The sequence below is a fragment of the Stegodyphus dumicola genome, chromosome 4 (genome assembly GCF_044657685.1).
Source record: "Stegodyphus dumicola isolate Sdum_Otavi_A_Nest chromosome 4, ASM4465768v1".
NCBI classification, from domain to species: Eukaryota; Metazoa; Arthropoda; class Arachnida; order Araneae; family Eresidae; genus Stegodyphus; species Stegodyphus dumicola.
This window is the reverse complement of record NC_140771.1, coordinates 162,632,334-162,660,136: the sequence shown is the minus strand read 5'-3', so window position 1 is coordinate 162,660,136 and position 27,803 is coordinate 162,632,334. Positions and strand designations below refer to the sequence as shown.

The 27,803-nt window shown below is 34.3% G+C and overlaps 1 protein-coding gene across 2 annotated transcripts in view; it reads right to left on the bottom strand.

Annotated features, from left to right (window-relative positions):
* The window catches only part of LOC118180464 (sulfotransferase 1B1-like), a 144,482-nt gene that overhangs the window by 84,625 nt on the left and 32,054 nt on the right, over positions 1 to 27,803 (bottom strand). Inside the window, exon 2 of one of the 2 annotated variants that reach the window (XM_085815720.1) lies at positions 5,723 to 5,967. In XM_085815720.1, the coding sequence (XP_085671846.1) occupies positions 5,723 to 5,771 (49 nt within the window). In that variant the 5' untranslated portion in view covers positions 5,772 to 5,967. Of the gene's footprint in view, positions 1 to 5,722; positions 5,997 to 27,803 lie in introns of both variants that reach the window. The other variant, XM_035349555.2, reaches the window with a different exon arrangement.

Genomic DNA, 27,803 nt, shown 5'->3' with positions numbered 1-27,803 from the left:
GAAGAGTCAATATAGTCAATTATAGTCAATATAGGCACAGAGTTAATTTTTTAACATTTTCTAATGGTGGTGTGCCTTGTGATTTTTTTCCCCGCGACAAGTGTGCCTTGGCCAAAAAAGGTTGGGAAACGCTGCTCTAGATGATCATCTTCAATTTCTAGTAATTTTTTTCATTGGCATATACGTTGGTTTTTGATCTTGAAGTACGAATTTTTGAACTATTTCTTCGATTTTGTTCTTTTGGTTTATGGCAAAGGTTCCATCTTTAGATCTTTCAATGCTTATGCTGAGGTAGTAGGAGACTTCTCCTATGTCCTTGATTTCCAGTTTAGCTTTTAGTTGTTGGATTTTTTCCATTATATCTTCTTCCCTTTCACTTCCTATAAGTATATTATCTACATATTATATATGTAAATACATATTATATATGTAATTTCCTTCTTTACTAGTAGCATTGATGTTTTTGAAAAATAAGCATTACTCTGTTTAAATGACATATTTAGAAGTATTTTTCCAATTTTCAGATTCCAAGCTCTAGCGGCTTGTTTTAATCCATATATTGATTTCAACAGCTTGCAAACTTTATTTTCATATCCAACTTTTGAGATCCGTCAGGTTGAGTCACGTAAATTTCTTCTTCTAGTTCTCCATGATGGAAAGCTGTTTTGACATCGATATGTCTGACAGACACGTTTTTATACGAAGCTATACACAGGAAACCCCGTAGATGGAGTTGTGTATTTTACTACAGAAGCAAAGTTTTCATCATAGTCAGAACCAAACTTCTAGCAAAGTCCGATTTTGTATCAAAATACTTATGTTAGAACCATGCTATAAATAAATCTAATATATATTCTAAGTCACGCTTTCGAGGTATGGAAAACGCAAGTTGAATTTCATCAATCGGTCCAGTAGAACGGGAGATATAAAACTGTCCCCCCTTTTTTTCCCCGTTGTGTACATCTTTGATTATATGTAAAGATCCTTCTTTACTAGTAGCATTTGCATCTATGTTGAGTATAATTTTTTGTATAATTTTTGTTGAGTATCGGCTTTAATATGAAACTATATCCTGCTAAAAATGCCCCATAGAAAGTTTTATTGGTTTCTATAACCAATAAAACCAATAAAACTTTCTATGGGTACCCATAAGATTTTATGGGTTTCTATTGACTTTTACTGGTTTCTGTTGGTCTCTGTGGGTTTTTCTTACTGATTTCAAAATGACCCACAGAAACCAGTAAAACTTTCTTACTGGTACCTATAGAATTTTTGATGGTCTCTACTGACTACTACTGGTTTCTATTGATCTCTGTGGGTTTTTCTTACTGGTATCAATTGACACCCATACAACCAACAGCAATGTCAGAACTTTCAACTGGTTTGTATTGGTTTATATTAACTTTTACTGGTTTTCTAACTGGTTTTCTAATTATATATAATAATAAATCTTCTGTTGGTTTATATGGGTTTATGCTATTTTTCTATCGTTAATAGACTTCTTGTAAACAATAAAATTAATAGAATGAAAATATGATCTCTTTAAGACCATCAGAGTAACCTGGAAAAGCAGGTGGTTGTTTTAGAGAGGGTTTTTACTAAATATGCTTATTTATTTGATTTAAAATGTTTTTTTTCGGAAACAATAACAGTAATCATATAAACCACACACAACGAGATCTCTCTAAGGCGACCAGCCGCAGATTAAAAATTCATCTTTGCAAGTGGTCGCCTAAGAGAAGTGATGCTCAATACCAATATATACTCACGTTCTCAGAAAAGCGTTTATCTTTTAGAGGTAGTCGTCTTAGGGAGATTGCATCTACGAAATGAATCTCTCTAAGGTGACCAGCCACACTTGCAGAATTTTCTTTGTGAATAGTCGCCTTACAGAGGAAATGTTCAATACCAAAATATACTTGTTTTCAGAAATACTGGTCTCTTTCAGAGGCGGTCGTCTTAGGGAGGTGGTTTTTGCTACGAGTTGGTTCTCTGAATACACACACATAAGCACTTACATATCTGATATTACAAATAAACACCGGTATCAACCAACATCTCTTTAACTCGACCAAGTTCATTCACAATCGCAAAACTTTTCTCCGTGTTAACGCTGACGTGAGGAAAAAAATTCCCCCTCCCCATGCTCCCTTCCCCGCTCTCAGAAGTTTCCCAAACAAGCAATATGGCGCCGTTCTAGTTGTTGTTGTGCGATGGTGGTGTTATTTTCTTCGTGGATGTAGTAATGCAATATATAATTTACTATGATTTACTGTATTACAAATTTTACTATGTTTTACTGTTTAGAAATTAGTAATAAATAATAAAATACCAGCACTGACTATGAATATGAAAGCAAATACCACTAAAGCCATGCACGTGTAATCGTGTCTAATGTTTGAGAGAACTTGGCTGATAGCTGACTAGTTGTGAAATGGAGTTTCTGTGCGTTAAATTGATTTTCCATCTTTACTTTCATCTTGAAAAGCAATGTGCTTAAAGACTGAAAAGTGATAATTTCAGACTTGATAATTTGGTTCAGTGTGTTTAGATCAGATGCAGAAATATAGTTTTTGCATTCTACAGAAACTGTATTTTGGAAAATTTGTTTTTTTGATTACAGTTTAGAAATACATTTTAAAGCTTGTTCATGTAGATTGCTTTATCATTTGAATATTATGTACTAATAAATTTGAGCATACCTTACTTAAAAATGATCTTGCATGATTCAATTTTCAATTATACTACATATAGTATAAATACCCATTATGTTATAGATTTTATTTATATATATTTTATTTATATAAAATCTATGGAAGATTATAGTATAGCAATAAAAGTGAGATACGGAATAAAATATCTATATGAGATATTTCTTTAAATTCCCGAACTGTGCGTTGAGAATTGGTATTTGTTGAGACTCGTAAAATTTTTAAAGTTCGTTTTGCTACAATATAATTTATTGTATTTTGGGTATTATTAAGTTTATTATATTTTATCTTCATGTTTCATTTATCTTCTGAGAGATACAGGTAACATTCAAAGTATTGTAATAAGGGGTCGACACAGTGTTTGTATATTATTATTTCTTCTCTACATTATATTCTAAGATTCATCCTTTCTTCCACGCAAAACATCTATGTGTATGCGTGTCATAATAAGCTGCAGGGTGTTACTATCAATGGTAAGCGAGCTTTAAGGGGATAGCAAGTATGCTAAATTTGAACTCTATATTAAGTTTCTAATTTGCAAGTCCCTTATTCTTCTTGCTTGCTTGTTAATAGTGTTTCTCTACCTGGAAACTAGGCTTTCTTCTAGTTTTGTTTTTAAATTTGGTTTAGTGCATTGTAGATAACTTAAAATTTAAGCAAATGCTAGAAAGTACCATCTCTTGGCAATACATTTTCCATTAGGTATCAAATTGTTAAACAAGTTGATGTGATTAAATACCATTGTTTAATTTCCCAATTAAAGAACTGAAATACAAATATATGCAGTGAGATACACTACTATATGTATATATTTATAATCAAATCAATAATATATATACAGCCAATGTAATGATTCGCAACCATCAAATGATATGTATATATATATAATAGATTCTGTAGTCGAATACAAGCAGCTGAATCCGTAATGAACAGCAAGAATTTTGATGGCTTAGAGATGTTGAAACTCCAATCCACAATGAATAAGAAATTTGGCAGTCGAGGTAGATTTAATTCAACTTTTCTTTCAGCAAATATGTTGCAACCACAAACAAGTTGGCACATTATTTATGCCTATTCCAAAAATTAACATTTTTTATAAATGTGTAGTAAGAAACAAGGAGCAGACAGACTGCAATCCAGCTAGGCCAAAGCGTAAAAAGCAAATGCGTTATGTTAAGGGTGAAATCTTAATTCAGACCGAGTTAATTTTGGTTCTCGATGCATTTTTACTCGTATTTGATAGTTAATACTGCTGTAAAATTACTATTGGCTGTTTGAGTTTTAGTTCCTTTTACAACATCAAATTATGTAAGAGTCATATGACTTGAATTAATCTCGAAATGATGCAGTGCAGAAAGATTGCTGTTTTTAGAATAGAGAAGGAAAATTAATTTTACGCTGCTAATTTAATCTTTTGCTTATTCCTTATTTTTCTTACATATATATATACGTACATATATCATTCGATGGTTGTGAATCATGACTTTGATTATGATCTTTATATTCATTTTATTTTCAAAATTATATAAAGGGAGTTTAAAATTTTGTGAAGAGAATTTATACAAATATTTTGTAATATGTTTATAGATATTGACGTGCATTGAGAAGGACAGGGGCTTTTAGGCTTCTAGATATTTAAAAAATTTTATTTATTCGCGTTGAATTTTATTTAAAATTACTCTACATGCTTTCTCTGCCATTTAGTTCTGTACATTTCATCAGTGCTAATTATGTACTTCTGCTGGTTTATGTTTTTATGGGAATTTGATCTACAGTTCTATTTTTGTGTATTGTTTTTATAGGGGTTTTGTATATGGATACCCGTTCTATGTACGATTCTATGTATTTTTACTCCACTATGATATAATTCTATTGGTTTTGTTTATGGGTTTTTGTGTATTGTTTTGTGCAGCAATTTTTCCAAGACGTACCTTTATTGGTCTGTGGATTTTTGTGTAGTGGTTTTTACAGGATTTGGCCTATGGGTGCCTGTATAGGTGTACGTGCTTCTATCTACTGGTTTTTATGAGGCATAGACCTACGGAATATCCATTTTTTTAATGGAGATTTGGCCAATGGGTATGCATAAAGTTCTGATTTCTGGCTATGGGTTTTACTGGGATTTCGTTTATAGTGTCTACAGTTCTACAGGTTTCTCCAGAGATTTGGCCTACTTGTATCTGTACAGTCGTACGGGTTTCTGTTTACAGGTTTTTTACGGGTATTTGGTCTACTGGTACCCGTATAGCTGTGCAGGTTTCCTTCTATGGGTTTTTATGGGTATTTGGCCTACGGGCACCCGTACAGCTGTACGGGTTTCTTTTTATGGGTTTTTACGGGGATTTGGCCTACGGGTACCCGCAGATCTGTATGGGTACCCGAAGGCCAATTCCCCGTAAAAAAATTTTATGGGTTTCTACGGGGCATTTTTAGCAGGGTAGTCTAACAGTTACAGTTTTTTTCCTTTATTATTATTTAATTAAAGTATGATTTTTCATTCAGTCTCATAATCTTTTGTTGTTAACATTTTTTGTAGTAAACATTTTCACAACAAAGTACCAAAGTAGAGAGTAGAATAATTTCTCTTACCTTATATTTAGTCTTGTGTCATCATAGTTTAGTAAGAGGAGTAATCCAAAAAGAGGTTGTAGACGAAAATTGTAATTTTAAAAACCCATTTATTTTTACATAATAATAGATTAAGATTCAATAGTTTTCCTAATGTATATCAAGAGAGAGTTATATAAGAAAGAGTTATATCACTATCCTTTCTTGAAAGAGTGAGAAAAGAAAGTAAAAGAAAAAACGAGTCACACAATTAACTGCTTTGTAGAGTGACCAGATTACAATGTTTATCGCGTTGCTGAGGACGTTTCATCACCATTTGCATACTAACACTTTCTACGCACTTTTGTTTAACGTGTTAAAATCCCTAAAAGAGATAAAGGAAACTTTTGCTGTTCACAATAGTTATAAGTGTAGTCGATAATAAGAATAGACAAAATAGGTACCTGATTTGGGATATGTTATGATGAACACATCATCTTTCCTTATTGACATATCGTCCAGTCCTTCCAGTAAGTCGGTTGGAATTAAATAGCGTTGCAGCAGTACTCCCCTATAAAGCTGAGCTTCCGGAATAGATTTTACGTATTCTGCTCTTAATGGATCTTTTTCTAAGTCTGGATCATCGAGTGCACGAACCACGACTCCTTTCTTCTTCTTCTTCCATCCAGTAAGTAATGTCGCCAAAGGACTGTTGTATAAAAGCTTCAATGAAAGCATCTACATTTGAAACAAGTTTTAGTTCTTTAAGTGTTGGTAATATACAGAAGATGTTTACACTTTTTTAGAATGATTGCAATAAAGAATTAAAAAAAAAATATGTTTTTGGAATAAAAATTTCTGGCAACACATTATCTGAAATGAGAAATATCGTCTACTACTTTTAAATTTGTTCTTCGTTCAAATGTCACATGTAAACAAGTTATAGATTGAAGAATATGTTCTTGCACTTTATGAAGAGAAATATTCCAATTCCATAATTCAAAAACGTTATGAAATGCATGATGTTAAAATTTCTAAGCGCAAAATAAGCAACACTTATCGGAAAGGGAAAAATCGTCAGTCATTGCTTCTGTAAGAAAAGAAGACTCCAAATGAATCCCCCCCCCAAAAAAAAATAGGTACTATTTCCAATCGTTGGTAACAAGAAAAAAATTTGCCAACATAGAAATCAACTGCAAAGTCTTTATCTAAATGCATTTTTAGCAACAATAAATAAAATAATAAACCAAGCTTTACTATTTAAATAAGCTAAAAACATAATGTCTACTTATCGAAGAGAAAAAAATTGTACAAATCTGGTTTCGTCAATGCAAAGAAAGTTTCAGTACAAGGTTTATGATTGTCGTAGATTCTCTTATAATGGGAAATTAAAAAATAAGAAGAGTAGGAAACGAATGCTAAAATCAACTCTGTACTCTCAACAAAACGCTAATGTCCGATAATTACAGAAGTTCCATTTCTTTATCCCAATGACTTTCAAAGAGTGGAACTTCATCAAGACAAAGCAACAAGTCATATTTCCAGGGTTCATGGACATTTCTACACATGGAAATTAGGTACTTTTAAGGACCAGTTATGAAAAACATTAGGGACCCATCAACAAATTAAAACAAATTTGAGAATAAAATCAACTTTATGAAATTTATCAGGTAGCATATAAGTTCAATGTACATCCGAGAAGAAAATGTGTAAAAACATTTCAATATGAATGAAATCAGTTCATTTTTTCCAAGGGACAACCAATTCGTAATTTTTTTTTTTTTTTTTTTTTTTTTTGTTTTTGTCAAACTAGGAAATAAAAACTTTTGACACTTCAGTTTAATACGTACACGTATGATGTCGTCATTTAAATGTAATGCAATATTAGCAACTTTATCTCAATATAAAAAACAGCATTAACATGGCAATAACATACAGCGTCAGTTATCCTAACCTGAAACAAGAAAGTCGTCAACAGCACCTATTTATTTAAAATGTTGATATTAACGAAATATTTTCGACATACGATGACGTCACACTCAATGGCGTGCTTTCTTCAAATACAGAATATGACCTTATGTAATAATCATGCATTAAATGTTTGATGAATTTTTGATTAACAAACTCAACGGTTTCGAAGCGAGCACAGGCAACACTGTACAAAAAAAAAAAAAAAAAAAAAAAAAAAAAAAGACACTTTTATTTCCAGCGCGCGAGACTGTCTATCGGAAATTCTAAAGATATGCTATTTTAAAATATTTTGTGATATTGCTGTTGAATAGAATTTTATGTGGTTTAAGTACAAAGAACATGATTTTTAATAAATAAAGGTAACACAAAACGTTAAAAAAGCGTCCCTTTGGGCGTAATATAAAATCTGATAGCTTTCAGATTTTTTTAAAAATTTTAAACTGATATTTTTTAATTAAATGCAAAGTAACAACTTTTTCTCGAATCAATAAAATAATTAACTTGGCAATAAGATATCATGTCAGTCATCCTAACCTATAAAATATTGCCAACAACAGATATTTATTAAAATGCTGATATTGACGAAACATTTTCGACCATACAATAACGTCACATGCAATCGCGTGCTTTCTTCAACGTCAGAGTATGCTTTTATATAATACAAAGTAAATGTTAAATTAATGTTTCACAATGATATTTTTATTTCATATTTTGTAACACTTTCAAAATTTTTATTAACAAACTAACACGATTTGAAAGAGAGCTGTAGCTACACTTTTCGAAATAAAGCAAATTTTTCTCTACAAGAGCGCGAGACTGTTGCCCCTCGGAAAAATGAGGGCGAAAATTAGCGTTTTTAGAGTTTTTAATTAATATTTCGGCTGATTAAAGTAACACGAATATGAGAATGATCGAAATGGATTCCTACGAATTTTTGAAATCCGGGGGGGGGGGAAGGACCTCTCTCGAAATTCAACTCCCTGCCGTTCCGGAGGATATGATGTTACAAATAAACAAATACACAGACGCGCACAGATTTCAATAATATAGATCAGCAGTTCTCGACCTTTTGACTAACGCATACCATCTAAACAAAAATTGAAAAACTCTAGTACAACCACTAGCATTTTACAATGATTATTTTTCAATTTCTCAATAGAAATATTAAATTTTTTTTTTTTTTTTTGCCATTTGTGCAACCTGTTGACTATTTGTATTAAATATATACACATAAAAATATTTGATTAAAAATTGGTTACCATTTTAATTATCAAAATTTAAGTTATAATACTTTAATTCTAAAATTTAATATGAAATTTGGGCCTGTGTAAGAAAGATCAATTTCTTTATGTCTAGTCTTATTTTACTTCGTTTTAACTGTAAATTAAGATCCACTTTTAATTTTGTTCTGTATTAATTTTTCAAATATAACATGGAAGAAAATTCTTGTTCACACGAATAGGTTGTGCAAAAAGGCAATAAAAATTTAATAGCTTTATTTCAAATGCTTTAAATTTTTTTCCTCGGTTCAACCAAAATTTAATAAGTGCGTCATTTTTGAAATCTTCAGTTAAGAGTTCGATCATAAGAAAATTCTATCAATTGTTCTTTTTCTTCACGAGATAAAATTTCAAGTACATTTGGACAAAATGGATTTCTCATCCAATTATCTTTTTCAAATCATCGGGAAAAGACACTATTTTAGGTTAGAGAACTTTCTGATAGTGGTAAAAGGCTTAAAATATTATTATCCGATTCTTTAATTATTAGCTCAAGTTTTTTATCATTGTATTTATTTTATCACTAATGGTAAAGAAATTAACATTTGTTGTCCTTGTACTTGTAATCCTAAATTTTATTCATTTAACTTTCCAAAAATATCAGCTAAATATGCTAAACGCGCCTATTATAATTTACTAAATAAACATTTTAGCAATTCAAATTTTGAATCACAGAAGAAAATTTTAATTTCTGATTGAAGTTCAAAAACACGGTTTAATATTTTGCTTCTGATTTAATACCTTACTTCGAAATATAACAAAAACGTTTCATATTCAATGCTCAATCTCTTGGCATAAAATTGTAAATATGCTTGAATTTAAAGCTAGCTTGGCTTTTAATAAAATTATGAATTTTCACAGCGTGATTCAAAATGATTTTCAGGTTTTCAGGGATTGTTTTCACTACTAAAGCTTCACGATGAATGGAGCAGTGAGTAAATTTAGTTTCAGGTGCAACTTTCTTTATATGAGAAATAACATCGGAATATTTTCCTGTTAAAGCCCGAGCTCCGTTATCGCATACGCCAATGCACGTATTCCAAGAAATATCATTCTGACATAAAATTTTCAATGAAATACATTCCGCAATAGAAGAAGAGTAAGAATGACTTTGCTTGTTTGCATTATCTGTACATAAGTCACGTGATCTCTGAGGTCATCTGCATTGTTTATTTACAAAAGGGTATACATAAGTCACGTGATCTATGAGGTCAGCGGAATGTATCTCATTACTTTGAAATTTTCATTTTTAGTTGCTCTGAAGAGATTCACAAAATAAATACTTTTCTGCAATTTGCTTATCTTCTTCGAAACATATGTAAACTAATAACTGAACGTTTATCTTCTTCGAAACGTATGTAAACTAATAACTGAACAAAGTTCGTTATAAACTGACAAGCCAAGCAACAAAAATCGGCCGATGCTATTCGCACCACGGTGCGATTAGCCACTTAAGCTATTCGCACCAACATCAACCACGCATGCGCATTAAGTTGTCAAAGGGCGGGTTTCTACCTTGGCGTAGTTTATCATTTTTTAAGCGTTGGCGACTTTCAAAAGTTTAGAAAGAAAAATGGATTCCTCTTCTTATATATATAAAAAGAAGGAATGCATTTCCTTTTATTAAAGTATATATAAAAAAGGCAGATTTTTATGTTCGCAATGTTTATCCTTTTCGTGAACGGTTTGAATAGTTTAAATGACTAAATGACTGATTTGAAGGGGGGGGGGGCAAAATCGTGTTGACATTTTTTGTACATCTTAGAATACATTTAGCTTTAAAGATGTGTTTTGCGCAATCAAGCCTTTAATTCATTCCTGTTTGAAAAATTTCGTCCGATAAAAGATATTAAAAATTAGACAGAGGATTTCTGTATAGAAAATTTAGACAGGAAATAAGTTAAAAGCGATTATATGAACTATTAAATTAATTATTCTGTATACCTGCTTATTTTTTTATGGAAATACTTGGCATTTTCAGGACACAAAAAGTGCTTCAAAGAACTTTGAAATATTAGTACAAACACATTAATCAATTAAATTGAAATAAATAATGGAATGTAATTTAAAAGACAGAAATAATTTAATGTAAGAGATTTAGATTTAAAAATTTGCACACACAAATAATTTATCAGATTTTGTAAAGGTTTATTTCATAAATAACTTTGATTTTGAAATATGGCATTTGAACCTATAAACCTGTGTGGATACTGAAAAAGTGATGAATGTATAAGAATATTATCATTTTCAGTAAGTTTTCTTATTGAATAATAAATTCTGACAGTCCTGTGCTATAAGAATAGGATCATAGTTTGTTTGCATAAAAGTTTAAGTTTGAATAAAAATTCCTCTGTTAAATAAAAGAATTTAGGTAATTCCTGTAGCCTTTTTGTCAATACACTAAAGATTTTTTAACTAATTACTCGTCCTCGCTTGCAATTAGAACCATCATTAAATCCCTATTTTATCTAATCATTCAATGAACATTATCATGTATATAGATTGACCTCGTCTTTGTAACTCATAATTATTACTTGCAAATTATTCTCTTGCTGGTGAACTATTAACAACCCCTTCTATTGCTGAGTTAGGCTTAACAACCTTCGCTCTCACTACCGCCTGCCTTACGGAAATCAGCGTAAAATGCTGGTACCTGGGCTGCTTGTGCGCATGCGCGAACGTAGGTGGTGTGAATAGCCTGTTAGCTATTCGCACCGTCGGTGCGATTAGCCACTGCGACAAAAATCAGCGTTATATTTGTAAATTTTCACAGGACCAGTTTGGGTCGTTTTACCGAACCAGCAGCCTCAACTGCAGTAAGATATAGTGAAAAGATATGGTAAGAATCGATGGGTAGAAGTTATGCTACTAGTGACATCTATTGGTGAAAAAAGAAAACAGAAGCATAATATCCTTAATTTTAGTTTTCTTGTTTCATGAATATATGGCGCCAGCAACTTAACTCCTACCCAGCTCTGTGAAAATTTTGCAAATATAACGCTGATTTTTGTTATTTGATTTCTAAATTAATATTTGTTCGGCATATTATATTAACCTAAAATTCGTTATATCAGAACCTTCATCCAACTGCAATGCAAAATAATCACTGAGTTTTATTTTTGAATAAGTCTCACTTTTATGGAATTTGCCATTTCATGCATTTGTCGATTTACTGTATCATTTGATAACGGAATAGTATTAAGTTCATAAGCCTCTTTTTCGTTGAATAATGTTAAAACGATGTCTTTAGCTGCTGGTAATATAAAGTTTTCTACAATAGTGTCAGCCTGCTCAGTCTTGGCAATTCTTAGGCTTGCTAGGTAACTAGCGTCCAAAGCTTATTTCCTTGAAGTAACAAATCTTTTCATTACTTGTTTACTATTTCGAACTCCGATAATTTCGTTTTAAAATATTCTTTAGATTTAACCTTTAAATTGGCATGCTTAGATTCAAAATGTCTTTGAAGAAACGATGGTTTCATACTTTGATTAGATAATAGTTCCCCGCAAACAACACCTTATAGTATATTAAGGTTGACGATCCATTCCATGTGAACCCAAATGATAAATAACGTTCATTATATTTTCTATAAACAATTTTTCTCTTCTTTTCAATATTCTTAATGCTAGTAGATCATCACTTTTTCGCTTAGTCAATCCTAGCCATTTTTCCATTTTTAAAACCTAGGTTTGCTTTATTATTTTTTCACAAATATTTAAATTCACAATACATTACGAGCTCTTCAAAAACAAAGCCCACTAGCGACCATGCGGTAAATTCGCTGAACACTGGTAGTTCGGTCCGAGGTTCGAATCCCACTAACGGGCTGGCTGCATGGGCATTTCGTGGTTTTCCCAATGTGTAACGTGTTTATGAGCCAGTTTACCTTAGAAGGTCCCCCGTGAAGGAATCTCCCTTTAGGCAGATAGCCCTCAAGGCTTTCACAATATATTACAAGTTCTTCAAAAACAAACAGCGATATTCTTAAATCATGTAGAAACTAGACTAGAAGAGAAACACGCTAACGTGACAATCAAAATCGTAAAAAGAACCTTGTGTTTAGCTTAAGTATATTGAAACACTCAATCGATTTCGAGGGCAGCTAAAGGTCCCTCCTCATCAGGAGAAATAAATGCATAGTAAGAAGAAAAATAAAGGGGAAAGAGTCTCAGAAACACGTGGTCCTTATCAGCACTGCACGTGGTTATAACCGGATTTTTAATCAGAGTTACACTGGCCGCCTACTTTTACTGAGCCAGGCTATCTGATCAAACATGTAACACAAAGGACAAGAAAAATTAGCGAAGTTAAAAATAGGGAGCGAGGGGCAATTGCACCTTCACGCTCAAAATCTGAACTTCGAATAATGGAAAGAAACCACTGAACGGATTTTTATACCCTCTGGTAGTACCAAACGCGAGGAGGTAACGCCATCTATCGGCAAAAATAACTGAATTAATATAGTAGAATTTTAAAGGCGTTAGGAAGGACTGGATTGGACTTCAAATCATTAACTGAACATGCTAAATCTTTGTGAATATGAAAAACCTCAAGAAAGATGATCTAATTCACCTATGGAAGAAGCCAGATGATCCAATTCACCTATGGAAGAAGCCTCCATAGGTAAATTGGATTTTCTTGAGGCTTTTCATATTCATAAAGATTTAGCATGTTTAGTTAATGATTTGAAGTTCAATCCAGTCCTTCCTAACGCCTTTAAAATTCTACTATATTAATTCAGTTATTTTTGCCGATAGATGGCGTTACCTCCTCGCGTTTGGTACTACCAGAGGGTATAAAAATTCAGTGGTTTCTTTCATTATTCGAAGTGGTTTCTTTCAGTGGTTTCTTTCCATTATTCGAAGTTCAGATTTTGAGCGTGAAGGTGCAATTGCCCCTCGCTCCCTATTTTTAACTTCGCTAATTTTTCTTGTCCTTTGTGTTACATGTTTGATCAGATAGCCTGGCTCAGTAAAAGTAGGCGGCCAGTGTAACTCTGATTAAAAATCCGGTTATAACCACGTGCAGTGCTGATAAGGACCACGTGTTTCTGAGACTCTTTCCCCTTTATTTTTCTTCTTACTATGCATTTATTTCTCCTGATGAGGAGGAACCTTTAGCTGCCCTCGAAATCGATTGAGTGTTTCAATATTACTTACGCTAAATACAAGGTTGTTTTTACGATTTTGATTCATGTAGAAACGTTAGGAATACAAAGAAAGAAAAAGACAAAACACCTGTGCTGTTAAGAGACAGCAATATCGAGTAAAAAATTATTCTAATTGAAAATAGATCAGTATAAGCCCGGTAATGGTGACGATATAAAGTGCAGACATACTAATAAATCGATCAACTCTAAAAGAATTAAAGAGATACTACTTTCTTTTTTAGAGGAATTTATTTTTTCTCTATTAAATACAATTTCCATTCCTATTACTGCTTTTAAAAACATTATTTATGACAAATTTTGTTTTGTCTATGGCTAAAAGAAAATATGTGAAACTAGAAACGGATTATTTTACTAAAGTCTATGAGCGGCTATTGACCTTGAACAAAGCTCAGATCTCATAAATTTAAGAGTGTTAGAGAAATAATTTAAACAGGAATTTTGCGGTATTTCAATTTTGAATTTAATAGTTAAAAATACTTTATATCTTTACGTACCACCTATTTTTCTCTTGCGTACCACCAGTGTTACGCGCATCACCGGTATAGATAATAGATCGACTGCAGTATCTTTCAATCTATCCCTTGCGTACATCATAATCTGCATTAAAATAAGAAGAAACACGCAAATTTTTTAAAAATTTAAATTTTACTTTCGAATTGAGTTTTAATGTTATTCAGCTTCGAAAATTATTTTCATGAGTAAGTAACAAAGCAGTTACTTGAATTAAAAATATTTACCTGCTTTTCCTATTTCTAAATTTTGAGAAATTTTAGTGCAATCTGTTCTTCTGAAATTTGAAAATTGATTATAATATTTTTCCTCCCTTTCCCAAGATTTTTCCAAGACTTTTCTAAAAAAATCAGGTCTCGAAATTTCTTTGTAAATCTTTTCGCAAAAGAGTTTTCTAGCACATTACCTATGGGAATGCACTAAATCAAAGATGGGTTTGTGGCAATGGACTGTCAATTTTCGGTTTCTATTACAAATATTAGCTTTATTGTAATTTCTCTGATGAACTAGTGTATGCATATGGCATATATTTTTGTTTCTTGTATACTTACTATCTAAGTCTATGAAAAACAGCTTTTACAGAACGTCAAAATATCAATCAGATGTGAAAACACTCGCTGCAGCTAAATAGCTGCCTTGCTGATTTGATGACTAAATAACTGACTTGATGGCAAAATGAGGCCTTCGGAAGATTGGTTTCAGTTTTTTAAATTAATCTGAGAATAGCAACTAAACTTTAAGTTTCTCTGTCACTTTCAAGGTAAGCGCAGAAACTTCCATAAAGAATGTTTCAAAATGGTCCAAAATTTAATAACACCTGAAAAAATTTGGGTACTTAACCTATTATCGCAAACACCAAAGTAGAAGTCGCCAAAATATGAGAATATGCTCAACATTGTCAACCATGAACATAAACATTCTTCAGGCAACTATGCTCGTACCAATCGTTCAGTCAAGCAACGTTGCCATTTTTCGTATGTGTTTTATACGAGATGTGTTTCATAGATAGCCTGTTAACAATTCCAAAGTTGTCCGCAGTTTTCTGATTTTTTTATAAGCGAAAACAGATCGCTATGTACACAGGGAATAGAACAGAGCCAAAACAATTTAAAGAACAATTTGGCGAAAAATAGGCTTTTTTTGTATGTTATAACCTTATTTAGCAATTCAAATTTGCATTTTAAACTATTGTGTTTTCTCTTGATACGATAAAATCTACCGAGTTACATTAAGGCAGAATAGTTTGGGAATCTTAAAAAAAAAAATGTGAAAATCACTAGTATGCCCCCGATATTGCTTGCAATATTTTAACCTTTTCATCAGTAAAAATCGTCGCTAAACTGCACCAAGGGTGGTTTTGTTAATACGCAAGTACCAAAATTTGTATTTCAGTACAACAAATGGTACAAGAATGCATAAATTTAGGAGTTTTTTAAAAAAGAATTTTACCACGCACATTTTTTAGCTAATCTAATAGACAGTTGCTATTGCTTAGAATTCAGTAAAAACAACTTTCCGTTGAATTTTCGAAGAGAATATAATCACTTTTAGTTTGAGTTAGCATTCGTATCACCAGACCTGAAAATCTGTAATATTCATGTTAGTAGACCAAAGAGCGGCAGAGCGAATAAGACTGTTGAATCTCATTTCAGCCGAGTTCATATACCAGCATATGGAGTGATTGCGGGAGGGTTTTTCATAGCTTCCCCCCATGTATAATGGCAATAAGAGCAAAGTTCCCTTGTAAAGTTTTCCTCTGCACTCTTAGGCAAATAGATGCATTTCTATGCGTTGCTACATTCTAATAAATTCAAATCTTTACGTTAGAAATGTCTTGTAAAGTTTTTCAAAACGCATGTAACGCTTTTGGAGAGGTAAGATCTTCCATGCAATCTGGCAAATAACCATTTTGAAAGTTTGTCATTAAATTTAATCATTCTGCAGTTGCTTCACAAAGTTAGTGACCTGAAAACAATAAATATACTTTCGAATTATTACTATATTTTTAAAGCTAAATCAAAGCCATCTAACGCATTAGGTTATTGCAGCAATTATATCAGAAGGTTGCAAATTATTGCGTGTCTCTTAAATAAAATAGTATATACTCCAACTTATGTTAAATCTATTAATATAAGGGCTCAATAAATTTCAAGACTTACCCCTTTGATGATTTTCTTAATGCTGGATTACATTCCCAAACTCTGCTAGGAAAAAACTAACGTCTTCTTTAATAAATCATTCATAACGTAAAAATAATCATAGACATGACCTGGCTTTTCTTAGTTTTATATTGGCATAATATTATTTACATTATTTTTTGTTTTAAAAGTATTATAAGGTATTTCTCCCGCCTTCTTAGCGTGCCTTCGTGTTGTAGTGGTCTGAACGCTCGACGCGTATCCGAGAGGACCGTGGTTCGATTCCCAGCGAAGGCGATGCTAATTTTTCATGACTCCTGCTTCCAAAAAATACCTAATGTCTCTACACTGGCGCCCGAACTAAAAAGGATGATTCTCCATATCCAGGATTTGGCGATGGGGTCCCCTAAAACCCCAGTCGCCATTTAAAAGGGGGGAGTATATAAAGTATTTCTCCCGCCTTCTTAGCGTGCCTTCGTGGTGTAGTGGTCTGCACGCTCAACGCGTAACCGAGAGGTCCGTGGTTCGATTCCCGGCGAAGACGTCGCTCATTTTTCAAGTCTCCTGCTTCGAAGTAACCTAATGTCTAACAGGATAATCATTTAAATAATATCCGATTACAGACGATTCAAAAACTCTCAAAAATCGAGTTAAATTTCTAAATAAACTGCTAGTTCTACGGTTTTCGTCTGGTTTCTCTCTGTTGCCAAAACGCTCGAATCAACAACTGTTTTCTTCTTCTCTTTTTCTTTTACTGCAGTAGTTGCCATGAAGGTAGTCTCAACAATTTGAAGAAGAAATACGTTTAACTATTATCGTTTCCAACAAGGTTAAATTACTTATCCAAGCTTTTATTATCCCGCGACTAACAAACATTTCCATTGCGTGAAAAAAAATGTTTTTCATTAAATTTCCGCGCTGTCTGGAAATTCTAGGGAGGTTAAAATCTGATATGACAAGAGGCCTTTATTTCTCAATTTGTACGAATAATTTCTAAACAAACTAAGAGAAATAAAAGATGAATTTCTTAGACCTATAAATCTCCGTGATATTTTTAATAACATATTAAATATGTCATACTTAATTTATATAATTTAAAATATATCCCACTAATAAATTTTATGAAAATTTGCAGCATTATTGTAAGAAATGGTCATGTAACTGTAATGTGTACTCGCCATGCAACTGGATGATGTAACTATAATGCACCATCTAACTGAGTGTGCAGAGGAGTAAGAGCAACAGGTGTAACGGGTACAGACATGTAATGTTGTGACGATTCTTCTTTTCGTTTTCTAACCACTTATAAGTCATGTGAATAAATCATAGTTCAGTAATATCTCGATGAGTATTAGTCATCTCTTTCCCGTATTTATGCAATTAATAAAAGATGTTTCTAATGCCATTTCTTATGTACCTGACTCTAGAATTCTTTTTAAAATTATTATTATTACGGATCACATGAAGTCAGAAGTATAAAGAGATTATTCAGCACCACTGGTAGGGTTAAAAGATAGTTTTCCCAACAGCAATTATCAATAATTCAGAGAGCAAGGCTGTTCTCATAATGCTTGAACTTGGCTTCAGACAAGCTGAATAATGATGACCCACCACATTTAACCTTTATTTGAAGCATTTTTATTACGTTCTATTCTTAAAAAATACCATTTGTTGAATATAAGGGTAATTAGAAATGTACGCAATTAAATTATTAAAAACACGCCTTGCTTTTCTTTATTTATACTCTGATTGTGTAGATTATAATTACCTAAGATTCAAACCTTAAATGTTACTTGACACTTTTGTATCATTTTGTCTTTAGCACTAAAGATACAGAAAATAATTTAAAATTTGCTACTCGGCATTATTTAGTTATCATAAAAATACCTGGGCATTTTATTTAAAAACAAAACACAAGACAGCAGCGCAAATGTATGGCAACTGTTGCTTGCAAAATAATTATAGTTATTTAGTTATAATAAAAGTACCTGGGTATTTTACTTAAAAACAAAACAGAAGAGGGCAACGCAAATGTATTACAATTGTTGCTTGCATAATAATTCAAGTCCAACTCGCGAAACTTCAATTTGTCAGTTAGAGTTGTAATCTCCACAATGCCACTTTACCAGTATCTCGTTATCTTAAGCCTTCCGCATTTTCATTGAAGTATTTACCCTTGTAACACCTTGCAAAAGATCTTATTTTTATCAAGCGCATTCTCTTGATAAAGTATGATGGGATTGTTGGAGGACACGCTGATAACTACAAACAGGACGTGGATCCTAAACTTGTCACCTTACATGTTATTTGAAAATCGAACTCATTGTGCACTCAGAGATCAAATTTATCAAAAATATTATATTATTTGATATTTAAAGTGAGTCAGAATGAAATTTAAATCAAGAAGAAGTTAACAATTCCAATTATATTTATTTGTCTGTAAGAATAAAAAAAGTTGAAATGCCATTTTATTTTACTTTTTTTTTTATTACGCACTGCAGTCATACCTAAGTTTTCCTTGGAAATAGAAAATTTTTTAGACATTTTAAAAAACTGGTATACATAGAAAATTCTCAAACTGAACTATATGCGAAATTCAAAAATGTTATAAATTAAATGTTCCATAAATAGTGTAAATATTTTCATGATTTGTTGACTATAATTCACTGCATTTTTATATACAGTCAAAGATTAAGGTGGCAGTGCTTCTGTCGCTATGATCCACATATTTTGTTCACATATTTTGCTTTCCCTTTTGAGACCAAATAAAAATTTAACTAAACATTGTCGTAGGCATTGAAAGTTGAATACTGCTCATCTCAATAAAATGAATTAATAAATTTATGGGACAACTTACGCAGCATTTGCTAAACAGAAAGAATAAACTGAAAATACTTGAAAATGTTTATAATTGGTAGAGTTGATTTCAGAATAAAATACCTTAATGGTATCATGGTAAATATACGAAGTAGTAGAACTTTATTTCAAGTTTTCCTGTATTGCATAAAACGCATATTTAAATTTTATGACATTGATATAGATGATTGTCTTTTGAATGGCAATTAGTGTTTTATTTTGCTTCGAAATGAATGGTTAGTAATGAAATACTGAATGAGATAACCTTTAACAGGTTCAAGACTTTGCAAATTTACACAATTTGGTGTTGATTCCAACTAACAAATTTCATTTTATTGAATTTTGCATAAATTAGTACAAATGAACCAGTGGAAATTACTTTCAATTTTTTTTAAAAAAATCCAAAAGGGCTCTTTGTAATTTCATGTCTCAAAATGTAACTTCATATCGTCCACTGTAAACTCATTTCACTTTTCATTCAAGTCTCTTGCTATTTGGCAAAATGTAAGATATCTTTCAAATCTAATCTGTTATTGATAAACAAGTTAAGCTATTTAAAAGCAATATACGCAGTTTTAAGAATATTATTATTTTTTTTTTTACTTTTTAATCTGATTGGTTTAAAATGCATTTAATTCCCAATATATCTTATTAAAAACATTAAATATTTTTATATAATTGCGTGATACATTTTTTCAGTTTTCAAATATACAGAAGATATACTCTTTCGCAAGAAAAATCGAAGCACCATGTAGGAAGTGGTTGTTTTTGATCAAATTGCTTATGTGCAAAGCTCATGCACACATAATAAAATTATTAAAACATCAAGGTCATAGTACCTGCTCACAGCTCACAATCACCCATTGAGTGTTCAAATTAGCAGTTGGTCGAACCGCTCCTGACGGCAATGCATGCTTGAATTCGTCGAGACAAGGAGTCGTAGAGGTTCCTAATGTCATCCTGAAACACATTCTGCCAGGCATTCATCAGTTGTCGCTCCAGATCTGCGATATTTTATGGTGCCCGAATCTGGTAGCCCACCATGTCCCAGACATGCTCGATTGGTGAAAGGTCTGGTGATCTTGCTGGGCAATGAAGAATATCAACCGCCCGGAGACAGTCCGGAGATATGCGAGCGGTATGTGGCCTGCCATTATCTTGTTGGAAAATGGCTCCAGGATGACGTGCCATGAAGGGTAATGCAACCTGCCGATGGTATCAACATATCGTTGAGCTGTTAAAGATGTACGGAGGATGACTAAAGATGAACTGCTGTCATAAGAAATAGCGCCCCACACCATCACACCAGGCGTTATGGCTGTATGCCTTTTTAAAACAAAGGCTGATTGGGACCGCTGGCCCGTCCTCTCCAGACACGAACACGATGGCCATCTGCTTCAAAAGTGAAGCGGGATTCATCGCTAAACATTATACGATGTCAGTCTGATGGCAGTCATGGTGATCGGCTGCGACACCACTCCAGACGACTCCGCCGATGTTGCGGGCTCAAAGGCAAACGTCTTAAAGGCCTCTGTGAGCGTAATCCCGCCTCAGACAAGCGCCCTAAGATAGTGGACGGTATCACGGGAGGTATATACGTGGCTGTAGTGAGCTGAATAGTCGACAATGAAACCTTTGGGCGTTTCGGGCCCGACGAACAATCATCATATCTTGCCTCATATTTGTGCTCCTTGGTCTTCTAGAGCCTTCATTTAGTCGGCAATTTCCTTGTAACAACCATTGTTGGCAACAACTTTGCACAGCCGTGTTTGTACGCTGCAAGTGGAGGCTTATTGCTCGGTATGAACACCCAGCTTCACGTAACCTACAATGCGACCGCGTCGTTTAGTTGTCTGTAAGGTCTTCGATATCGTCGTAATGGCATCTTTAGTTGCTTCTTTACGAAATTACAATGGGAACAGCAAAAAAAAAAAAAAAAAAAAAAAAAATGTCAATTTTCCGCCTCTGTACTGATTTTATACTTTGCGAATTGCACAATAGAACTGCGCGCTATGATCGCAATTCCTGCGCATTTGCCTTGAAACTTTAATCATTTGCATGTTGGATCAAGATGTTTTTGCATACCAAATTTCGTCACTATCGCAAAAGTCCTTCTTGGTGCTTCGATTTTTTTGCAAAAGATTGTATATAACTTGCCGGTGTCAGTATTCTATAAAATGTTCGCAATTTCCCCTGGGTCATGTCTATTGATAATCTCCACTGATAAACCACATTAAACTTCGAGCTCTTTAGGGTGACTGTTAAAATCTGAGCCCTTTCAGAATTTTTTTTCTTAATGTGTGATCAAAAAGATAGAATTTAAAAGAACTTCTTGAGTTACTTTTCTAATGATGCAGAGAATTATTGATAATATCAACAATATAATTTTTACAACTAAATATAAAATATATAAATAAGGCTGCAGCATTTTCATGTAACGAAAGTACTTATTCATATTTATTTATCCTGTAGCTAAGATTTAATTTAAAAATAAAATTTCCTTTTAACAATTTCCCAACAGTCTTATCAAAAGACAAACTTCTTTGCATGTTTTAAAGAAAGATGATTAATTAAATATGTAAAGATTAATAAATGGTTAATTTTATTATTTAATTTTGAATACAACTGAAATTAGAAACTGATTTTGAAAAATAATTTAATTATGTATAGACTAAAGAATTTAGTTTGGGGCTATTGGATGTTTAAAAATAATCAAAAGTTTTTAATATTTTAAAAATAAAAGCAAATTTTTCTCTTGTAATATTTTATACTGATAATTCGTTTTCAGTCGCTTGCTTGCTTTTGGATATATTCACAAATTATTAAATAAAACTGAAATTCAGATTAAAAAAAAAAGTTCTTTAAATCTTCTCAACATTTCTTATTTTTCAATAGTAACCACAGAAGGAGAACCTGAAACTAAAATAAGTGGAAAATAAGGTTTTAGGTCATTATAACACCTTTACACACTTTCACTAGAATGTAAGGAAGATTCTTGTGGATATATTGGGATGTGACATTAAGCAGTCGACAGTATGCCTTTAGGAGGTTAAAGGGATATTCCGGGATACAGTAGCTGTATTTCCAATCCTATTAACATCCCATATGCTGTCGACGATATTGTAATATCCTTATGTCCTACATCAGGGTTTCTTAAACTGTGGGTCGCGACCCCAGCAGGGGGTCACCAAAAATTTTAGCAATTTTGATATTTCATTAACTTATTATAATAATTTTACAATTACGAAACATTTTTACACAATGCATCTGAAAATAGATAAAGATAAGACAATACAGACAAAGAAAAAAACGAAAACGTTTCGACGCATTCTTTTTATAAAATAAACGTTCATTTTCTTTGCTTTGCACGTGACGCTGTCATTTTGTCCGTTACTTATTTAAAAATTTCACATTATTCTATGTCTTAAAATTAGAAATTAAAGTTATTGACCTAAAACTACAATATTATATTACAGTACAAATGAAAAAATTGACAGTTTCACTCACGCATGTGTCGGATTTACGCTATACTTATGGGGTCCCACAAAATTTTTGTAAATATTATGGGGTTCTGGGTGTCGCGAAAAAACCTAAGTGCTAAAAAGGAGTCACGACTGAAACAAGTTTAAGAAATCCTGTCCTACATCATTAGTTTTAATAAATACTGGACGCGGGGGCGTACGGTGGGATTTGCACGATGTACCATAATTGGCAAACTCTAGACCATTTGGAAAGCTTCAGTCTATGTAAATTCTTATAAAACTTGCAATTCCTCCCCCCCACACACTTTTTCTTCTTCTTCTTTTTCTTTTCAAGAGTTAGTGAGTGTGGGAAGGCATTACGAGTTAACCCATGGTACACCGCTAGTGTTCCCAGTGCTTTTACCTGTACCTGTCGATCAGACCTAGAAAGGATGTCCGAAGGATATACTAGGGATGTGAGATTAAGCACACGGGAAGATGTGTTTAGGAGGAAACTGATGATATAGTAATACTCAGTTTCCTTACTACATCCTTACGGATGTCCTGAGGATGTAGTAAGTAGGACTTAAAATCCTAATAACATCCCGTACGCTGTCGATGAGACGATAAGTTGTTCTGAGGATATAATGGGATGTGTTAAGAGGTTAGAGGTATATTCCGGAATGTAGTGAAGTAGAACTTCAGATCCTGATAACATCCCGTACGCTGGTCGATGGGACTTAGTTAAGATGTACTGAGATGTGAGATTAAGCACTCGGGAGGATGTGTTTACGAGATTCGGAGGAGATGCCCTGAGGATGTGCGCTTATCCCGAGAGCAATATCCTCAGGATATCCCGAGGATGTTTTTTCTGCTATGTGGACAGGTGCAGGTAAAGTATAGAGGACACCAGTGATGTATCATAGATTAACTGGTAATGCCTTCCCATACTAAGTAAGCCCCCCTCCAAAAAAAAAGAAACAAAGAAAAAATTGCAAGTTTTGCAAGAGTTTACAAAGAAAGGTGATCTTATACAAGAGGCCATAAATTTCTTTATTATTTCAACAATAATTCTACCAACTTTTTAATTTAGCTGTGTGAATCATCTTTTTATATTTTTTGGTTTTGCAGATATTATTGGGAAGGTATTTTCACAGATTTCTTGGATTTTTGCCATAAATTCTTCTGTTGCTTTATTTATATCTTCTTTTATTGAACTAAATTGGAAAAAGAAGTCAAGAGATGCTCAGATTTGTTGAATTTACTTAGTGAAGTTCTTTTGTTTTAGTAACTTTGAAACATTTCCTTAAGACCGAAGCTGAATTCTCTTTAATTTCAAAAGTAATATATTTATGATCTGAGTGGGAGTTGTCTTCTTCCAATTTGAGGTTTGAAATTAAATTAATCAGGTGTTGGAAAGAAGCTTCGAGAGCTTCCCTTCCTCTCTCATACATCGTTTCAAAAGAAGGTAAATCCGCAGCTTAATTATGAATGACAAGATCGTGAAAACTGAAAAATTCCTCAAGCGACTTTCCTCTTGGTCTTGTGGAGGTGTAGCTCAAAAGCTGATTGTGTAAACTGAAGTCTTCACAAATAATGTCGGCAGCTTGAAAGAAAGACAAAATGGTCTCTAAATCCTGAAGCAATGGAGAAATTTCTTCAGAATGAGATGCATAAACACTTGAAATAAGTAGTTGAGAATTGGAATTATTAAAACATATTTTAATTTTGTCTGTTGGGCCTGTAATTAGGAGTGGATGCCAGTTATTATTGAAATTGATGACAGTTGCTCTGGGGTGTTGGTTAGGTGACAGAAGAGAATACTGAGAGACATTTCAAGACATTGGGATACAGCTTCCAGGAAATCTTCGCTTTTGGGGTATCTTACGGGTTGACTTACACGAAAAACCTAAGCGGGACAGAGCTGCATTCAAAAGCAATTTCGTCTCCGTCGCTAAACGTCCCGCGTACAAATCTTAGACATCTTTGCACCAGGACTGTCTCTGACAGAAACCCTCCGTTTAAAATCGTTTTTCGCAAAAGCTTCTATCTGTAGTTGAAACTAACCCCCCCCCCCACACACACAAAAAAAAAAAATTCGAAAATACATCTTAACCTGGTGCACATTAAGTGACGACATGCTGCAACATTAACAACAGCTCAAATAGCCCAGTTCTGTCGTCATCTCTAACCATAATCACAAGCACCTTCATACTAGTTTCAAATCGATGTAGCCACAATCGGCAGACGGGGTCTTGAAAATGATCTAAACACAATCCTTACGTCTCAGCTCACAGGCCACCTCCTTTCGCCTTTCTTTGCTCGCAATCTGCATGGTGGCTATCAACATATTGATAGAACTTCTTTCGAACGGAATTTCATTCATCTTTGTTTTGTACCTACTGCGTAATAAAGTAAGCATCTTCACAAGAAGGATTGCTACCAAGTTAAGAACCTTGTAGCCCTGCCTTGCACGAGCAAATACCAAAGACGACTTGGAACACCTGTCGACAGACTTAATGTCAGCACTTACACAGATATGTGAGGAACTACTACCACTACGTTCAGCAAAGAGACTGACAGCATTCAAATGGTGGAGCTCAGACCTCCAGATACAAAAGAAAAAGTGTCGAGCCTTGAGAAGACGCCTAAAGACCGAGCGTAGACTTGACCTCCAAACAAATACTCTGCAAATTTTCCAGCGAGAAAGGGCAAAATACAAGATGCTCATAGTCCAAAGCAAAATACAGTGTTGGAAAAATTATTGCATGGCCACGAAAGATGCATATGGCATTCCGCATAAAATAGCCACAAGGAAACTCTTTAAACCCATACAGTTTCAAGTTATTCAATATGTCAATCTTACTGATCCAACAACAGCTAACACTCTCCAAGCTATCCTAGACGCAGTTATGTCCCATGATCGCCCAGAGGACAACACGCCACAACAGGCAAGCATCCGTGATAGCAATCCATCTTTAGATACCCCCAACGACCTCAATTTCACCATAAAAGAAATCAAGAACACTCTCAGGCAACTACCGCGAAAGAAAGCCCCAGGCCCGGATGGTCTGAATTATACTATCATTATTACAGCGATTTACTCCTCCCTATAGTTCTTCGAGAAATACTTCAACCAGCTACTTCGCACAGGAACGTTTCCTCGCCCTTTCAAAATTGGACAAATCGTCCTCTTTATGAAGAAGAACAGAAACCCGCAGGACCCTTCAGCGTATAGGCCGATCTGCCTTCTCTCGTCACTAGGCAAGATTTATGAAAAACTCTTTATCAATAGGTTACGCTTCCATCTCACCCAACAGGATTTGTTGCACCCAAGAGAATATGGCTTTCGAGCGGGATCTTCAACTTTGCGTGCACTGCACGACCTCCACGAGGCCATAGTCAACAACAGACACCACGGCTATCACACAGCACTGGTCAGCATCGACCTAAAAAGTGCCTTTGATATGCTGTGGTGGCCCGCGATCAAGGAGGCACTAAGAGGCATTAATTGCCCACGCAACATCTACGATACCATCTGTCACTATCTTTCGGACCGCACCTTGATTATGCCTCACAATAGTGGAATACTAGAAAGAACGCAAACAAGAGGATGCCCACAGGGTTCCTGCGCAGGTCCCTTGTTGTGGAATATTACCTTTAACACCGTGCTTGCAGCCAGCTGGCCAGAACACACAAAGCTATTCGCGTATGCGAACGATGCAGCCTAACACAACTCCAATGAGATCTGCAACCTTTTCTATGGTTCTCTTTCTTCCTTACCAATCTATAATCGCTGCCATTCCATAAAGCTTACAATAGCCCATAACAAATCCCAAATAATTCTTTTCCCTAAAAAAGGCGGATCCCTCACCAGTCAACCTCGCATCTGTATAAACAACCAAATAATTAAAATCGTCAACACCGTAAAATATTTGGGCCTCATTCTGGATAATAAGCTCAATTGGATAGCTTACGTCTTGGAACTGAAGAAGCGCACCGCGCAAATAGAAAATTACCTAAAAACCTTCCAAGGCTATAACTGGGGACTACGATCACATCTTCAGAAGATGCTTTACTTGAAGGTAATAGAGAAAATCGTTACCTATGGTGCTGCGGTGTGGGCCTTTCCCATGCAGAGTAGGAAAGTGCGCCACCTAGCCGCTTTACAACGAACCTTTGCGCTAATGATTACGAAGGCATACAGAACCACCTCAACAGACGCCATAAACATCATGGCAGGACTTCTCCCGCTCCACTTACGAACGGAAGAGGAAGCGGTTCTCCAGACAGTAAAGATACTGCGCAAGCAAATATTTTACGAAGAACAGGCATACCTACCGGATAACTACGAAAAAAGAGTCCTCCCTACTGCTTTGCACTCAGCACGTGTAAGACTACTCACACACACGGCAGAAGAAGAACCAACCACTAGAGTCAAAGTCTTTACCGATGGCTCGAAGATCGAGGACAAAGTGGGGTGCTCTTTCATAGTCACTGCAGATGACAACATCCAGCACACATGGCAAGCACACTTCCACGTCAATAACAGCGTATTTAAGTGAGGTTGCAGCTATCAAAAACGCGATACGCTATCTAATAAATACGGATATACCATCAGGCATCATCCACTCCGACAGCCTTTCCTCGCTCCATGCAATCGCCAATCCAGATCACAGCTCTGAAATGGTCGCCGATTTACAACGTAGTCTCAGGGATAACCCACATAAAGAGATCTACCTTAAATGGATTAAGGCTCACGTTGGCCACACAGGGAATGAAATAGCAGATTAACAGGCCAAAGAGGCTGCCACCAACTTCAAAGGCCAGTTCATCCACCTTCCATGGCCACTCTCACATCTCAAATGATCTATCAGGTTGCAAGTTCTCTCTAAGCGGCAACATGAGTGGGACTCAAGCACCACCGGGCGACGTACCGCATACCACATTGCATATGTCGACCCGGAAAGGAACATCGGGAACCCACAACTAATACGGTATATCAGCGGCCATGGTCCATTCCCAGTTTACTTCGAACGCTTTGGAATCAGTAACACTGACTTATGCGTTTGCGGCTCACAAGGAACGCTGGAACATTATGTGACTACTTGCCAACTTACTGCTGAGCAACACCTGACTATTCCCTCGACAAACACTCA